Source organism: Microcaecilia unicolor, chromosome 10 (assembly GCF_901765095.1).
Source record: "Microcaecilia unicolor chromosome 10, aMicUni1.1, whole genome shotgun sequence".
NCBI classification, from domain to species: domain Eukaryota; kingdom Metazoa; phylum Chordata; class Amphibia; order Gymnophiona; family Siphonopidae; genus Microcaecilia; species Microcaecilia unicolor.
In genome coordinates, this window is record NC_044040.1 from 18,718,918 (window position 1) to 18,737,578 (window position 18,661).

At 42.0% G+C, this 18,661-nt stretch overlaps 1 protein-coding gene and 1 long non-coding RNA gene across 2 annotated transcripts in view; both read right to left on the bottom strand.

The window, feature by feature from the left end:
• Positions 1-339: 339 nt before the first annotated feature.
• LOC115479098 lies at positions 340-17,079 on the bottom strand. The gene is made up of 3 exons (XR_003943607.1): positions 17,069-17,079; positions 16,471-16,473; positions 340-448 (listed from the first exon to the last, which is right to left on the bottom strand). It is a non-coding gene; the product is annotated as an uncharacterized LOC115479098 (long non-coding RNA).
• Positions 17,080-17,315: 236 nt separating this feature from the next.
• Positions 17,316-18,661, bottom strand: part of SMO (smoothened, frizzled class receptor) — a 54,128-nt gene continuing 52,782 nt past the window's right edge. The window contains exon 12 of the mRNA XM_030216846.1: positions 17,316-18,611. Coding sequence (XP_030072706.1) covers positions 18,040-18,611 — 572 coding nt within the window. The 3' untranslated portion in view covers positions 17,316-18,039. The remainder of the gene's footprint in view (positions 18,612-18,661) is intronic.

Genomic DNA, 18,661 nt, shown 5'->3' on the forward strand with positions numbered 1-18,661 from the left:
AATTTTTGCACATAAACGTGTTGCCTGAAAATTATCCTTCCTGAGTGTGGTTAAAAAAATATGTGTATTGTTCCACAGTCCAAACACTTTTACCCAATTTAAGAGAAGGGACTCCTAAGAGTGAGGGGTTGTTTTGGTTGGTGGAAGAAAATAACACATGTAGATTGCATTTTTAAATCTATGTACATTATTTTTCATGAAAAACATGCCTTCAGAAGTGCATAAAGCCAAGCGGTATAGTAAATTTGATAAACTATAAGGTGCAAATGTCTATTTCAGTGGTTCCCAAACCTGGTCCTAGAGGCGCCCCAGCCAGTCAGGTTTTCAGGATACCAAAAAAACAACAAGCCAAACGATCTGCAAACTCCAACGTAGACAACAAAACAGCAGATACAAAACGGAAGAATGTTCAAAATTTTATTGATGATGTCAAATACCAGACTTATTGCTCGACACAGGCCATATTCACTCTGCTGCTCCCCAGTATCTCTCCACACTCGTCCTTCCCTACACCCCTTCCCGTGCACTCCGCTCCATGGATAAATCCTTCTTATCTGTTCCCTTCTCCACTACTGCCAACTCCAGACTTCGCGCCTTCTGTCTCGCTGCACCCTACGCCTGGAATAAACTTCCTGAGCCCCTACGTCTTGCCCCATCCTTGGCCACCTTAAATCTAGACTGAAAACCCACCTCTTTAACATTGCTTTTGACTCGTAACCACTTGTAACCACTCGCCTCCACCTACCCTCCTCTCTTCCTTCCCGTTCACATTAATTGATTTGATTTGCTTACTTTATTTATTTTTTGTCTATTAGATTGTAAGCTCCTTGAGCAGGGACTGTCTTTCTTCTATGTTTGTGCAGCGCTGCGTACGCCTTGTAGCGCTATAGAAGTGATAAGTAGTAGTAGTAATGTAGAAGCCTGCCCTTGCAGATCAGCAACGCGGCCGCGCAGGCTTCTGTTTCTGTGAGTCTGACGTCCTGCACGTACGTGCAGGACGTCAGACTCACAGAAACAGAAGCCTGCGCGGCCGCGTTGCTGATCTGCAAGGGCAGGCTTCTAGATGGAATGTTGCTAGTGGAGGAGTAGCCTAGTGGTTAGTGCAGTGGAACGTGGGATGTTGTTACTATTTGAGATTCTGGAATGTTGCTATTACTTGAGATTCTACATGGAATGTTGCTACTATTGGAGATTCTACATGGAATGTTGTATTCCACTAGTAACATTCCATTTCAGATTGTGAGCTCTTTGAGCAGGGACTGTCTTTCTTCTATGTTTGCACAGCGCTGCGTATGCCTTGTAGCGCTATAGAAATGCTAAATAGTAGTAGTAGTAGTAGTGTTTCGCCCAAGAAGGGCTGCGTCAGGGGCAAAAATCTCAGAGATATCATTCGTCGTAATAAATGTTATTCACATGAACCTTGAAATGGTAGGTTCTCGATAGAATAATGAGTTATTGAAAAAACAGCAGGAAGGAGATATACTAATGACGATCATCACATGCCTTTCCTCCAGTGCTGAAAAAACTGGCTGGGGTGCCGCCAGGACCAGGTTTGGGAACCACTGGTCAATTAGGGATGTTGTCCCCACTGCACATTTTCAAAACAAAGAAGATGTGTACTTTCAGTTTGAAAATTGAGACAAAAGTCCACAAGTCAAAAGTATCTGGATTTCTCCCACAATGCTTCCTTTATGGTGTGGCTGTCTCTGTTCCACACTCATTGCTACTCTCTTGTAATTGCAGCCTAGATATCTGTCCACCCCTAGTATAGCCAAGGCCCTGTTCCAATGATCTCTTGTGCAGTAAAACCATTGTTGCTCATAATACAAAACTTCCTCACATTACACATATTTTTGCTCCAGTCCTCCAACAGAGGGATCTGGAAATGCCGAGGAAAGGTGTAGAAAAGTGGCAAATGTGATCCAGTGTGGGGACTGCATGCCAATATAACCGAAACGGATTAGTGCTTTCTACAGTTATTTAGAGGTCTTCGTCATAAAGTGTTTGGGGACAGATATAGAGATCTCAATATTTCCGATCTGAGGAAGAAGGGCAACCTTCGAAAGCTAATCAAGAAATGTATTAAGTTATGTCCAATAAAAAAGGTATCATCTTATTTTCTTTTCCATGTTTTATTTGGTTTGATTTCTATAGATTCTACATGGAATGTTGCTATTCCACTAGCAACATTCCATGTAGAAGTCGGCCCTTGTAGATCACCAATGTGGCCGCGCAGGCTTCTGCTTCTGTGAGTCTGACGTCCTGCACGTACGTGCAGGACGTCAGACTCACAGAAACAGAAGCCTGCGCAGCCTTCTACATGGAATGTTGCTAGTGGAATAGCAACATTCCATGTAGAATCTCCAATAGTAGCAACATTCCATGTAGAATCTCCAACAGTACCAACATTCCATGTAGAATCTCCAATGGTATCTATTTTACTGTCATAGTAATGCTTGAATGTTTTCACTTATATACACTGTCAGCTAGCACATTTGCTTATTTCCGATCTGAGGAAGAAGGGCAACCTTCGAAAGCTAATCAAGAAATGTATTAAGTTATGTCCAATAAAAAAGGTATCATCTTATTTTCTTTTCCATGTTTTATTTGGTTTGATTTCTATAGATTCTACATGGAATGTTGCTATTCCACTAGCAACATTCCATGTAGAAGTCGGCCCTTGTAGATCACCAATGTGGCCGCGCAGGCTTCTGCTTCTGTGAGTCTGACGTCCTGCACATACGTGCAGGACGTCAGACTCACAGAAACAGAAGCCTGCGCAGCCTTCTACATGGAATGTTGCTAGTGGAATAGCAACATTCCATGTAGAATCTCCAAGAGTAGCAACATTCCATGTAGAATCTCCAATGGTATCTATTTTACTGTCATAGTAATGCTTGAATGTTTTCACTTATATACACTGTCAGCTAGCACATTTGCTTATTTCCGATCTGAGGAAGAAGGGCAACCTTCGAAAGCTAATCAAGAAATGTATTAAGTTATGTCCAATAAAAAAGGTATCATCTTATTTTCTTTTCCATGTTTTATTTTATTTTGTTTGATTTCTATTGATACACTCTGAAAGAAAGGCAGGAGAGGGAAGATAGGATAGAGACATTTAAATACCTCATTGGCATAATTGCGTGTGTTCACGCTTTCCAAAAATACTAGGACTAGGGGGCATGCGATGAAACTACAGTGTAGTAAATTTAAAACAAATCGGAGAAAATCTTTCTTCACCCAACGTATAATTAAACTCTGGAATTTGTTGCCGGAGAAAGTGGTGAAGGCGGTTAGCTTGGCAGAGTTTAAAAAGGGGTTAGATGGTGTCCTAAAGAACAAGTCCATAAACCACTACTAAATGGGAAAAATCCACAATTCCAGGAACAACATGTATAGAATGTTTGTACGTTTGGGAAGCTTGCCAGGTGCCCTTGGCCGCTGTCGTGGATAGGATGCTGGGCTCGATGGACCCTTGGTCTTTTCCCAGTATGGCATTACTTATGTACTTATGACATAAGTCTCTTTCAATTAAAAAGAAGCTCTGGATTGAGGGAGCATAAGATGAAGGTGAAAGGGGACAAATTCAGGAGTAATTTAAGGAAATACTTCTGTAGAGAAAGGGTATTGGATGCATGGGATAACCTCCCAATGGAGGTGGTGGAGATGAAGACTGTATGAAGCATGTGAAAACCACATAGGCGCTCCTAAGGGAGAGGAAAATACAGTAGATGATATGGATGGACAGACTGGATAGGCTACATGGTCTTTATCTGCCTTCATGTATCTGTTTCTATTCAGGAATTGAACTGGGGAAATTCAGCCAATGATTAGCCAGTCAGAGACAACCCAAATCAGGTAGCAGCTACCAGTGCTGGACAGGTGCTGGCATGTATTAGTTGTCAAGCAGAACCAAGAAGGAGAGACATTCCTGGTGCCACTGTTAGACCACATGTGGATCACAGGGAACAGTTATGGTTCAGCAGCCCATGAAGGATATCAAGGATCTCAGGAATATCAAGAGATAATTGAGGTAGCCTACAAAGCTGAAATAGGGCACACTACTCTTTTGCTTGGATTTGGGTCACACCTTACACTCTGCTAATACATTAAAGGATCAGAGGGGAATATTTCTCCACAGGGCAGCTAACGGAAGAAGAGGACACTCTCTGAGACTAGATTTCACCATCTCCAGTGGATGGAACCTTAACATTTAGGGTCATAAAGCTGTGGATGTCAGAGGAAGTTATGAAATGGTGTGAATTCTCAGGGGGGAAATGATGCTCTGCTTATATTCAGAGAAAGGTGGGAGATGATATAGAGGTATTCAAATACTTTGGAGATCTAAGCTCAGGATGAAAGCATTTTTTCTGTGAATGGGAGAACAAGGGTCTTTGTATGAGTCCAGAAGATTAAACACCCTTGCTTTGTGATTCATACTACCCTGTCCCAAAATAGACACAAAGGGGGTCAACTAAGCAAGTGCAATGGGTGAGAGCTTTGGGCTAGAGCTGGGTAACACTTCTACAATTGAATGCACTTTACAAATACAATTTTAATTAGCAATCCAAGAAGGGGAGCAGCAGAGCAACGGGTGAATATTAGTTGCCTTGGGAGAAGACTCAACTTACTTCAACAGGTGCTAAGGGCGTGTCCAGAAAATGTTCACCTTGGTTACTGATCACATAAAAAAAATAGACCCAAAAGAGACTTATAATCAGAATCAAGTGTACAAAAGGTTGATAGAAAACATACATATTAAGCAGGTTGTGCTTGAGGTCAATCTGACTGCTGATGAACGTGATTCAAAGATACCCCTCTACTCAGGTCACTTCACTGGCTTCCGATCAGATACCGCATCCAATTCAAGCTTCTCCTCCTTACTTACAAATGCACTCAGTCTGCTGCTCCTCACTACCTCTCTACCCTCATCTCCCCCTACGTTCCTGCCCGTAACCTCCTCTCACATGACAAATCCCTCCTCTCAGTACCCTTCTCCACCACTGCCAACTCCAGGCTCCGCTCATTCTGCCTTGCCTCACCCTATGCCTGGAACAATCTTCCTGAACCCCTACGCCAAGCCCCCTCCCTACCCATCTTCAAATCCTTGCTTAAAGCTCACCTCTTCAATGCTGCTTTCGGAACCTAACCTTTCCAACATATAGACTGCCCCAATCTGCCTGACCTATCAGATTGCTGTGTACATTTGTCTCTTAGATTGTAAGCTCCTTGAGCAGGGACTGTCCTTCCATGTTAAACTGTACAGCGCTGCGTAACCCTAGTAGCGCTTTAGAAATGTTAAGTAGTAGTAGTAGTAGTAGTTCTGTGTTGGGTGCAGCGTACCTTTTGTTCAGCTATACACAGATGAATAGTGCCACCTGATGGCCACAAATATTCAAACCAGCCTTGCATCTGGAATTCAGACCTCTCACTCCCACACTATGCAACTGTGATGTGACCTCACATACAGGTTTAATCCTTTTACTAAAAGCCGCCTTATTCCCTAGTTCCAGTCCCATTTTTTTTAAAGATCCACTGCCTTCCCAAATTTAGCCAGAATCAATACTCTACTTCTTTTTTTCTGAAATTCCATTCCAGTAGTTCTAAGGCTGGAATTAAAGTTTTTTTTTTTTTTAATTGGAATAGGACAGGTTTGATTTTTTTTTTCTCTCCCAATATTTCCTCACCCTCTTGCTACCCTCCCCCCTCCCCCACCTTGCCTGTTCACTCCTTTGTCTAGTTCCCGGCTCGTGCCACCTCCTTCCACTGTTAGCTCATCTTTGCCCTTTCTTAATAGCTTCACCATCAAGAACTGTCGCTCTGCTTTTTTTTTATGACTCCCTCTACTCTCAGTAACTTTGTGTCATTGCTCATCACTTTCATGTAATTTTGCCTTGTTTCTAAGAAAGGTTGTGTATCCACCATCTATGGAAACTAAAGTAACCCATCCCCGCACATACCCTACTTTGTATTTCTTTAATAGACTCCTCCCCCGTTACCTGCATCCAGCTGCTCAGAACTGGAGAGACAAATGCTTAATCTGTTCCTTGGACTGGCTAGAGTTATCATAGCCCATATTCCCTCCCCACTCAGGATCAAGTATGGTAGGTCACCTCCACAGCACCCCCAAACCTCTTCCAACCCCCTTAAACATGACTGTCCAACACTATAGCACTGAAACCTGAGCGATGAAGTCAGTCCTCTCTCTCCTCATGCACAGACTTCCACCAGCAGAAAAACACACAAACACATTGACCTCAACAGAACATGCGAGTCTTAAACTCCATTTGAACTTCCCCAGCTGTAAAGGAATTAAATACAAACAGGCATATGCTACTTACCTTTGCGTACAAAAGCACACAGATATGGAACGCAAGGGTATTTAATCTTCTGGACTCATAACCACTTGTAACCACTCGCCTCCACCTACCCTCCTCCTTCCTGTACACATTAATTGCTTTGATTACTTTATTTTTTTGTCTATTAGATTGTAAGCTCTTTGAGCAGGGACTGTCTTTCTTCTACGTTTGTGCAGCACTGTGTACGCCTTGTAGCGCTATAGAAATGCTAAATAGTAGTAGTAGTAGTATATGGAACGCACTACCCATGGCCCTGAAAACCATGGACAATTTAACCAGCTTTCGCAAATCTTTGAAGACATAACTCTTCAACAAAGCCTACAAAAGACATCCTTAATAAAACAAATCATGCCTCAAACCACTCAAGTGCTTCAAAAAAACAACTCTCACATGACCTTACCTAACACCTTTCCATCTAAATCCTCATCTACCTTCAGCTTATTATCGACTGTATTTAAGATCATGTAATGACTATATCATAATAACACTCTGTAAGCCACATTGAGCCTGCAAAAAGGTGGGAAAATGTGGGGTACAAATGCAATAAATATATTATATAATATATAATATATATATATATATTACTGTACTTGAATGGATAAACATGTACACAGCACTAAAGTTGTTTCACTGATCTACACAACATTCTCTCTACACTTTCAACACGAAAGAACAATTATAGATCTAGTAAGAATAAGAAGCCAAAAAATCTTGATGGGCTGTCTTCACACTGTCTGTAGCCGTAACAGCCATTAGTCATTTAGCATAATTATCTAACAACTCTGTACAGTGAGAGTACAATGTTTGCCCATTCTTTATAGCTCAGTAAGTCTTGCTACAGATTTTTGGGCTAGAAGTTAGACATTTTGGGCTACAGCTCTTTCAGTCATGCCTAAGTCACAAAAAGGTGCCCTAAATGAGAAGATGACATGGATTAAGGCATGACCCCTCCCACCCACCCCCAAAGATGTGAAAGAGAGTACATATCGGAAAAACAAGATTTGAAAGCGCAAACCCCCTTCGCGAAAAACTACACTGGCTCCCAATCAAAGAGCGCATTACCTTCAAAATCTGCACTATGGTTCACAAAATTATCTACGGTGAAGCACCGGGATACATGACAGAACTGATGGTTTTACCAACAAGAAACGCATCCGAATCAACACAAATTTACCTAAATCTCCACTACCCAAGCTGCAAAGGACTCAAATACAAATCAACTTACGCATCCAGTTTTTCATACATCAGCACATAACTGTGGAACGCACTACCAAAAGATTGAAAACCACATATGACCACTTACACTTCAGAAAATCACTTAAGACCCACCTGTTTAAAAAGTGTTTTAAATTTAGGGTTCAAAGACCACCAAGAAGGCTGGAGTGACCTTAAATCTGTCTCCATCTCTAAATAGCACTAGTACTGGGGTAATCAAGGAGTTGTGAAGTTCTAAAAGGAATTGCCACTAAGAGAGATGTTAGGTCTAAGGAAAAGATACCAGCCTTATGACAAACTGGATTTAGATTACAAGTTATACAATGCAGCGAAAGATAGCCTGATACAGCAAAAGCATTTATACTTACAGCCTTTCATCATTAAGTGAAGCCCACAGAACATCATTTGGGATGAGGAGTTTATTTGCCAAGATACAAGTCAAATCAGTGATTGATAACAGGCATGTACAATTAATTATAGGAATATAATAATCCAGCTGCAAACAGGTGTTAATTAGTTCCTAATCTTTTATAATTTCTTTTACCAATTAGATGTTTTACAAGGGAAAGCAATTAGGTAATTTGTCAATTCTGTTGGACACATTGGTTTCCCTTGGAAAGAGAGAGTGGCAACCCTTCTCTCTAACTTAAACCAGGAAATACCCTGATTTGTATAGGTGCCCTCAGGATATGGATAATATGACAATAGATATACCTGATTGGATCTATGCTAATGTCATGGTTGTCACTGATTGGCTCATGCTAATGAGTAGCTTCTATCTTGCTAACATGGTTTTGTCTTTAGCTCGCTTGACCACAAATCTTAAGCAAGACCCTGCATCCAGCTACACCTTTCCTCTCTCACACCATGGCTGACCACAATCCTGCTCACAGGAAAGTCTCCCTCCCCTCTTGGACAGCTAGTTCCCTATTTTCTTTTGCACCTGGCATGACTCACTCATTTCTCAACTTGTTTTTCTAACTTACATTAGAGAAAATTCCACTTTGTAACAGATACGGCTTCCATTTTGTGCTGAAATCCTCCATTTTGTTTCCATATCTATTGACCTAACTTTTCCTAATTTAGCTTATTTAGGCCTGAATCCGGGCTACAAACTAGGCCATACTTTTCCAGTAAGCTCCCAGTTATGTCAGCCATCAGATTTCTGACTCAGCCAAGGTCTGTAATGGCCTGAGCTCTATGACTGGGCCCGCCACCATTCCAGTGGGGGGGTCTCTGGCTGTACCATAATTATACAAAAGGTATACCCTACCGACCCAACATAAACACCTGATATCAGCAACACAACAACACTAAAGTTCATAATGGCCATCACACAACTCTTCCGCTGTACGATACCTTCATGTGGTCCTACAACATAAGCCTTATCCTTCCACAGCATCACTTTGTATTTGTTTACTCCGGAGTCTACAAACAGCTCTCCAGCACTATGTAAGCCACATTGAACCTACAAATAGGTGGGAAAATGTGGGATACAAATGTAACGAATAAATAAAAATATCAGCCTCTATGAAAGCTTCAGATGTTATGGCCAGTCCTACAAAAGCAGCAACCAGGTCCCTGGAGTAGCCTAGTGGTCGGTGCAGTACACTGTAGAGAAGGTGTCCCAGGCCCATAGTCCACTCTCACTGTTTACACTCAACTTCTGCAAATCAGCCAGCTGACCCTATTGCTGCTCAAAGAGGTCAATTGTTGTGCCTGCTCTGGAATTTGGCCAGAAAGCTGGGAACTTATATTATCTAAACAATTAGAAAAATATGCATGGAATTGTCCAGTATCTAGAGAGCTTCCTATAATGAATACAAAGTAACTGTTCCTAGTTTCTTGGGTAAATGCTCCACCTCCTTGCAGTCTCTCCTCATACTCCTGGACTTCCCTCTACAACCAGGGGAAATGCCATTAACAGGGTCCCCTCTTCATTACAACATATATGCTTGGAGATTACAAAGCTGGGAACTTTTTCCATTCAAGTTGCAATCGAGTGGAACAATTTGCCATTACGAAGTGTGAAACCATTGGTCCTGCATTCCTGAAACAGCTCAGACTTTCTTTTAAGGCTTTGTTGTTGTTGTTCTGATTACTGTATTTGTGCTTTATCCGATTCTTTTTGTGTTTTTTGCTGAATGTTTTTATGGGTGTTTTATTGTGTCCTGCTCTGGATAAGAGCGGGCTAGAAGAAACTAATAAATCTAATCTAAATCTAGTACCTCCATTATGGAAACTGTCTCCTACAAACTGCCTGTATCTGGGGATCATATCAGGGAGGAAAACAAATCCAGCTTCCTCAAGTTATTTTTCCATTCTTGGAATCATCTAATACACAAGGCTCCTACTCAAGATATTACCTTAAAAGATATTTGGAGTATTGTGACTAGGATTGAATCCGGGGAGGGAGGAGTAGTGGGGCAGCTCTGCCAATCTACCCTACTACTACTACTATTTAGCATTTCGCATTTCTATAGCGCTACAAGGCATACACAGCGCTGCACAAACATAGAAGAAAGACAGTCCCTGCTCAAAGAGCTTACAATCTACTAGACAAAAAATAAAGTAAGCAGATCAACTCAATTAATGTGTAGAGGAAGGAGGAGAGGAGGGTAGGTGGAGGCTCAGTCCACCAATAAGAGCCAACCTCATCAGTGATGTCACAATGGCTTGATTGCCTGATACTTGGCTCACTTCTGATATTGTGATGTCATAAGGGAAAGGGGGAAAGGGAAATGGGACTTGATATACCATCTTTCTGAGGTTTTTGCAACTACATTCAAAGCGGTTTACATATATTCAGGTATTATTTTGTACCAGGGGCAATGGAGGGTTTAGTGACTTACCCAGAGTCACAAGGAGCTGCACTGCACTAACCAATAGGCTACTCCTCTACTACTACTATTTAGCATTTCTATAGCGCTACAAGGCATACGCAGCGCTGCACAAACATAGAAGAAAGACAGTTCCTGCTCAAAGAGCTTACAATCTAATAGACAAAAAAATAAATGATGCAGTCACTAAATTGGAGGATATGGACACTAAAATTTCTTCTTTGGAAAAGAGAATTCATAAAATGGAACCTCAAGTTGCTAATTTACAGGCTGCTGGTTCCCTGGTGATTAAAGATAGTCTTTCTACCCGTTATAGATTAGAGCATTAAGAGGCATATTTTCAAAGCACTTTGGGAGGCTAAGTTCCATAGGTTTCTATGGAACTTTGGGAGGCTAAGTGCTTTGAAAATGAGCCTCTTAGTGAACTCCCTGAGAGCCAGGAATCTTAGGGGCCTTTTTACTAAGCCACGTAAGCGTCTACGCACGCCTAATGCGCACCAAAATGGAATTGCTGCCTGAGTACCGCGTGGCTCTTAACGGTAATTTCATTTTTGGCGTGCGTCCAATATGCACGTTCGGAAATTTTTTTTTATTTTCAGACGCATGTATCAGATGCGCGCCAAGTGGAATTTGATGCGCGTAGGTCATTACCGCCCGGTTACTGCGTGAGTCTTTACTGCTAGGTCAATGGTTGGCGGTAAGGTCTCAGACCCCAAAAGGACACTCGGTAATTTTCATTTTGACGCACGTCCATTTTTGGCAAAAAAATTTTAAAAGGCATTTTTTTTACAGGCGCGCTGAACAATGGATCGACACGCGCCCAAAACCGGCACATACACTACCGCAAGCCATTTTTCAGCTCACCTTTATAAAAGGACCCCTTACCTAATTGAATTTTCACATTATGAGATCACTGTCTGCTGAGATATTTTTTATTTTTTGCTACATTTGAACCCCGCGCTTTCCCACTCATGACAGGCTCAATGCGGCTTACATGGGGCAATGGAGGGTTAAGTGACTTGCCCAGAGTCACAAGGAGCTGCCTGTGCCTGAAGTGGAAATCGAACTCAGTTCCTCAGGACCAAAGTCCACCACCCTAACCACTAGGCCACTCCTCCACTGTTGCTACTATTGAAATTCTACATGGAATGTTGCTATTCCACTAGCAACATTCCATGTAGAAGTCGGCCCTTGCAGATCAGCAATGTGGCCGCGCAGGCTTCTACATGGAATGTTGCTAGTGGAATAGCAACATTCCATGTAGAATCTCCAATAGTAGCAACATTCCATGTAGAATCTCCAGTAGTATCTTTCCCACTCTTGGCAGGCTCAATGCGGCTTACATGGGGCAATGGAGGGTTAAGTGACTTGCCCAGAGTCACAAGGAGCTGCCTGTGCCTGAAGTGGACATTGAACTCAGTTCCTCAGGACCAAAGTCCACCACCCTAACCACTAGGCCACTCCTCCACAAATATGAGACACTATTGCTTACTGATGGTATGAAAGTTTCCCAATGATAATACTTTCCTTTTAAACCTCAACCATTGAATGGCGAAGAAGGAAACTTTGATCTCCTGGAGGGAGAGAGCCTTAATTTAACTATTTTCCTGGAGTCAACTACTGATAATATTTCTTCTGGGGCTACTCATTGTTACTTTCACTGCAGAGAAAGATTAATTTTTGGTGTCAAAATTTTATTTCATAAAAAAAAGTGATCCAGGTTGTGGTCAGAAATTTCAAGTGTTTCCTGATGTAGCTGGTTCTACTCAGCTAAAAAGAACATTTGTTTTTGAGTTTAAAACCAAAATGTTTTACAGGTAGGGGGTATACCTTTTTATGAGAGTCCCCTGTAAATGTTTGATTTCTTAGTAAAGGAAGTGGTATATTTTTTTTTAATCCCTCCCAACTAGAAATCTTTTTGAAAGACAAAGTTACTTCGTAGTTACTTATATGGAAGATTTTGGGTACTCTGGGCCTCTTTTTTTTTTTTTTTACTAAACCATGCTAGTGATTCCCAGCGTGACAAATGAGAGGAAGCCCATTCATTTCCTATGGACTTCCTCTCATTTGCCGCATGGGAATTCCTAGCGTGGCTTTGTAAGAGAAGCCCTCTGTATGTTAACAGCCACTTTAAAAGTTGGGTTTGAATCTTCTGGTTACTTTATTATCATTTTCTAAAAGCTCCTCAAGACGGGGACTACATTCTCTTAAATTGCCTTGTTTTTGGAGGTGTTCTTTGTTATAATATTGTTACCTTTATGGAAGTATATTTTCTTGATTTTTAATAAATGGAATTAATGATGAAAATGCAAATAAAAAATTTAAAAAATGTTGTAAAAACATAAAAAAATGAAAAGCACCAGTGGCACAAAAGTGTGGTGGTGAAGGAGAGCAGCTACTAGGCATTACTCATAAGTATAACAGTGGGAGCCCTTTTACATTTGCAGAGGGGAATTTCCCAGTTTGTATAGTTTTCTCTTAGGGACCCTTTCACTATAGTGCACTAATGGATTTAGTGCATTCTAGTGAATTAGTGTGCGTTAAGTGCCATGCAGCCCATAGGTATGCAATGAACTGCGCAGCATTTAGCGTATGCTAAATCCATTAACGCACCTTAGTAAAAGGACCCCTAAGAGAATTGTGTTCTAAACCCAAAAGTGAGGGGCTCTAGCTCAACCCAGTTGTAAAATCTCTTATCTAGCTACACATGTGAAGTACTTAGAGGCATATTTTCAAAGCACTTAGCCTCCCAAAGTTCCATAGAAACCTATGGAACTTAGCCTCCCAAAGTGCTTTGAAAATATGCCTCTTAGTGGACTAGCGGCAGGGCCAGCATAAATTTAAAGTCCAGGTGGAAGAATTTTTCATGTGGGAGTGTCCATTTTGGTTATGTCCCATGGATACCACTGGTGGGGTGGGGAATCAAATTACTGATCATATCAAATTGTTTTATCCAACAACTTCTGCAACTGTGGAAAAGGGGAGAAGGGAGAGGGTTAGGGCAGTTGGAGGGTGGGAGGATTGAGAGGGAGTTCTCACGGTTAGCTCCAATTCAATGCAATCCATTGTTCCCACCAGGTAAAGACAAGGGACTTTATATGGGATCATTTGTGTAGGTCCTTCCTTAGTTTATTTTTTTTAACAAGGATAAACTCATTGTTTTTAATGAGCTACAACATATAACTTTGCTTTATGGGACTTCTTCCAAGCACTTCAAGTTCATCAGTACTTAACGAAGAGAGGGCACAACAATTGATAAAATGACCGCACCTTGAGTATTGTGTTCAATTCTGGTTGCCGCATCTCAAGAAAGATATACTGGAATTGGAAAAGGTGCAGCGAAGGGCGACTAAAATGATAACGGGGATGGGACGACTTCCCTATGAAGAAAGACTAAGGAGGCTAGGGCTTTTCAGCTTGGAGATGAGACGGCTGAGGGGAGACATGATAGAGGTATATAAAATATTGAGTGGAGTGGAACAGGTGAATAAGAAGCGTCTGTTCATGCTTTCCAAAAATACTAGGACTAGGCATGCAATGAAACTACAGTGTAGTAAATTTAAAACAAATCGGAGAAAATGTTTCTTCACCCAACGCATAATTAAACTCTGGAATTCGTTGCCGGAGTACGTGGTGAAGGCGGTTAGCTTGGCAGAATTTAAAAGGGGGTTAGACGGTTTCCTAAAGGACAAGTCCATAAACCGCTACTAAATGGGCTTGGGTAAAATCCACAGTTCCAGGAATAACATGTATAGAATGTTTGTACGTTTGGGAAGCTTGCCAGGTGCCCTTGGCCTGGATTGGCCGCTGTCGTGGACAGGATGCTGGGCTCGATGGACCCTTGGTCTTTTCCCAGTGTGGCATTACTTATGTATTTATGTGGGACATACTACAATTTCCATCTTCTCAAAAGTAATCAATAGAAATAAAACAAAATAAAACATGGAAAAGAAAATAAGATAATACCTTTTTTTATTGCTACCCAATATTTATTTATAGGCAGGGGAGGGGTCTCTTAATTTATGAATTTGATGACACTTTGATGTTTTCTTTATGCTTCCCTCTCTTCTCATTGGGCCCTTGCTCGGAAATATCTACCAGATGGCTTATCAGAAGACTGGGGGAAGAGCTATTGTTGCAGAGAGAGGTTGGAGGGAAGAGTAGGATTTAAACTTCTGGCCTCCATAGTTTGTTTTTTATTTTTAACTACTGACATTCTTGTATGTTGTGGAGTGCCGAAGGAAGTTTGTTGTTAATTGTGATGCTTAACATCAATAGAAATGCAATTACAAAAATGTACAAGGGTTTCACGACTTTTACAAGGCACTGTATGTCAAATCTGACATGGGAATTGAAAGCTCAGGGCTCCTACAGTTTACAGGGTGTGGTTGAGGACACTTATACTGACATAAAGAGGATGTTGCTGTGGGTCACATTAGCAACCCCAGAGAGAGAGAAACAGCAGCTACATAAGCAATCAACCCTTCTGACCAGTCCCCATGTCTTCAGGAGTCCAAGGTCAACTCACAATAAATGCCCTGTGTAGAGGAAATTATTGCCGTACTTCTTTTAGGTTTCTTTCTAGAGGGTTTCCATATGTTTTCAATGAAGCACAAGTGAACTGATGTGACCTCTGTGCCGAGAGGTAATAGCTCCTCATTGGCTGGGCAAAATATTGAAAACACAGGGACACTGAAGGCTCTTATTAATGCCGGAGACAGCCTTCTTTGTGCAGGCAGCAGTGAGTACAGAGCAGCCAGTGTGTCAACTTATGCCCACCTGGGGACAGGAAGTGACGTCACTGATTGATCTGCTGCTACACCTGGCACAAAATGGTTGTCCTTAACAGCTGCAGCAAGATTCTCTGGTGTTGTTCAAAGAACTTAAGAAAAAGCAAAAGTGAATGCATATTTTAATACTTAGTAAAAGTACAGTGAGGCGCACATTTAAAAGTTTACTTAAGGGTGGGGAGGACTTGTATCGGGGGCAATAAGAGCCAAAGCCCTCTGTTAGCTGTGAATCATTGTGCTGTAATTTTGGGTTTGGGAGAGGGGGGATTCAAGTTGGGGGGGGGGGGGACTAATTTGATGTAATTCAAAACCTGTTTTGTATATATTTCTTTTGTTATAGTCTTTCAACTTAATAAACATTGTTTGAACATAAAAAGTTTACTTAAGTGAAAGTGAAAAAGTTATTGCCAAATATAATATATTTTTTAATAAAAGTAGATGTACCGTGACTACATTGAAGGCAACTACTGCACTTTGGTCACATGCGCAAATCAGAGACAGACCCCCCCCCCCTCAATAAATATGAAACAAGAGACCACATATCAGTAGTAGAGAAATAAAGACAAAAAATGAACCAGAAACCTAAAGAAGTTGATTCTGCACATACAGCAATACCAGAGAAATAGAAACTGAAATGCAAAATATCAAGAGAAGCACGTTTCCTGAAGCTAACATATTCCATTTAATAAATTCAAAATAAAACATTTTTTTCTACCTCAAATGTCTGAGCATTTTATTTTTCTATTCACTTTGGTCCTAGTGTCTCTTTCCTGCATTGTTCTCATTTTTTCCTCTTTTTCCAGGATCTCCTGTTCATTTGACATATCTTCCCTCTCCATCCCAATCTGTCCTGTCCAGCATCTCCCCTCTGTGTCCCTGTCCCCATTTTCCAGCATTGTCTGTTTCCCTAACCCTTGTCCATCCAACATTGTCCCTCTATTCCCCTGTCCCTCTGCTCCCTCCTTGTCATGCATCTCTTCTCTGTGTCCCTGTCCCTCTTCATGTTCCCCCTACCTCTTCTCTTTCTCCTGCACCCCACCCCCACCAGGGCAAGCAATTCTCTCCACCATGCCCCTGTCCAGTATCTCTCTCGCCCCTCTGCAAGTCTAGCATCTCTCCCTCCTTCCCTACGTCCAGAATTTCCCCCTCTCTCCCCCCCCCCCCAGTATTGTCTTTCCCACCTCCTCCAGCTCCAATATCTCTCCTCCTCTTCTCAGTCAAGTCTCTATCTCTCCCCCTATGTTGGTCTGGCATCCCTCTCCCTACCCCCTTCCTTCGCCCACATGGTCCTGAAAAGTTGCCTTCCATTACTAGTAGCAACAGCAGTTATGACAGGCTGCCTCTGGCTGGCCACAGGGGCTTCCCTCTGCCACATCCCACCCAGGCAAAAACAGGACATTAGATCAGAGGAGACCAGACAGAGGCAGCCTATCTTAACCACTGCCACTGCTAGCAATGGAAGGCAAGTTTTGAGAAGCATGGGAGGGTGGGAGAAAGATAGCTGAACCATGGAAGTGATAGAAACAGACCAAATTGAGGAAAAGGGAAGAGAGGGGTAGAGATGCCGGACCTAAGAGAAGGAAGGGAGTACTTGAGAATGGGACTACTTTTACTTGTAAGATATTAAAAGTTGGCTAAGATAATACTTCTTTACAAGTAAAATTGCTCATTGTTGTCGGACACTTAGTTACAAGTAAAAGTAATGAAACTTTTACCTAAGTATAGTAATACATTACTTGCACTTCGTTACTATACATTGAAATCTAGATTGCTAGAGAATGGCTTGGGTGCAAAATATATTGTCCAACCAACCAGGCAGGCAGTAGCAGCATATTGAATAATAAGTTAACGCTTTATTTTCAACCAGAACAGAAGTGATAGAGAAGCGCTTATAGAGATTTAATGCCCTGTGTTGCAGTCAATCAGATTGCTTGAAATCAAAATTCAGCTTTCAGTGAAGTTTCTAATGAACTTCCTGCTAGTGTCATGCATCTGTGCACGATACCCCTTTAGGGAAACGAAAAGTATCACAGGTAAAGTGAAGCTAGCCTCTGATTAGCTAAGGACTGATATGCAAAGCACCTATCTTGTCATGTGCTGGCTGCATCATCTTTTCTCTTCCTTGCTCACAAAAATACCCAAAGATTTTACCAGGCCCAGTAAAGCAATGTATAAAGACAGCTCTGCTAAAGCCTGTATTAAAATAATAGAAAGGAAAGACATTACGTGATGTGCAGCCCACGGTGCTGCATTTTGGCTTTTGGATACAGGGCATTTTCTGACCACAAGAGGGGGGATTGTTTCCAAAATGTTACAATCCAGAACCTATTCCACAATCCTAAGGGCATCTCTCTTAGGTCAATGATGGCCAGATGCTACTGCTGTGCCAGTTCAATAAATAAAATATTTTCTCTGACGCTCCACTGACACCATATTCTGCCTCCCAGGTCACAGCAGCTCTCCAGCTTCTGTACAGGTAGCCTGGGGCCCTGGAGAATCCTTGCAGGAACTAGAATGGGATGCAATAACCCACATGTCCCATGCACTCTCTGACTGGGGGGAGGGGGTGGGGAATGATGACTCCAGCTTCTTCCACCCAGTATGATCTGAAGGGAACAAAAGCAACCTATCCTGCCTTTAAAAATGTAAAAAAAAAAAAAGGAAAGGTTTCTAAATAAAGTAGCCTAATATTTTTCATATGTTTTATTCTGAGTTTTGAAGACTTTATTAGCTGCACAACCAAAGGGCCTCTGGTGATCCTCTGAGCAGGTGAAAGTCTCTAGTCTCATTCCAAAATACATCACTTTTGAACTATCCACGGATCATTTCTGGTCACTAGAAGTCTGAATCTGCATCCGTGAGCTCGTTGTCCATGAGGTTGGCCCTGGAGTGCCTGGGCACTAGGCTCGGTCTTTTCACTTGAGTTCTTGTGTTGTAAGGGGAGGGACCACAGGACAGTACACCAACCTCCACATCCATGGATGAGTGCCGGAGCATACTGTTGTAATACCTCTCAGGGGGGAGGAATCTGCCACTAACCTGGTGATGGGGCTGCCCTCGGGAAGCCTCATCAGGGGAGGCAACAAATAGGTTTAATGTCTTATATTTATTAAAGGCATCATGTGGACTCATACTGGATCCATGCTCGGTGTAGGAACCTGGTAGGACATCATCCAGACCAGGGACCTCTCTGGCCCGAGAAACCAGGCACTTTTGCATGGGCAGCTTGGGAAGTCGAGGGACAACAGAGGAAGATCGATGCTTGAAAGGATCCAGACCTGATACCTTGTCTGACCCCGGGTCCTTCTTCCGCCGTCTTTTCTTCTTCTTCCTGCTCCCTTTCTTCTCTGGTTCTCCAGGAACTTCAGCATCCATTAGCCATATGTTTGCTCTTTTCTCCGGTGGCACTGAGGAGAAGAACCAAAAGAATTGGTGATTATGAATGCTTAAAAGGACC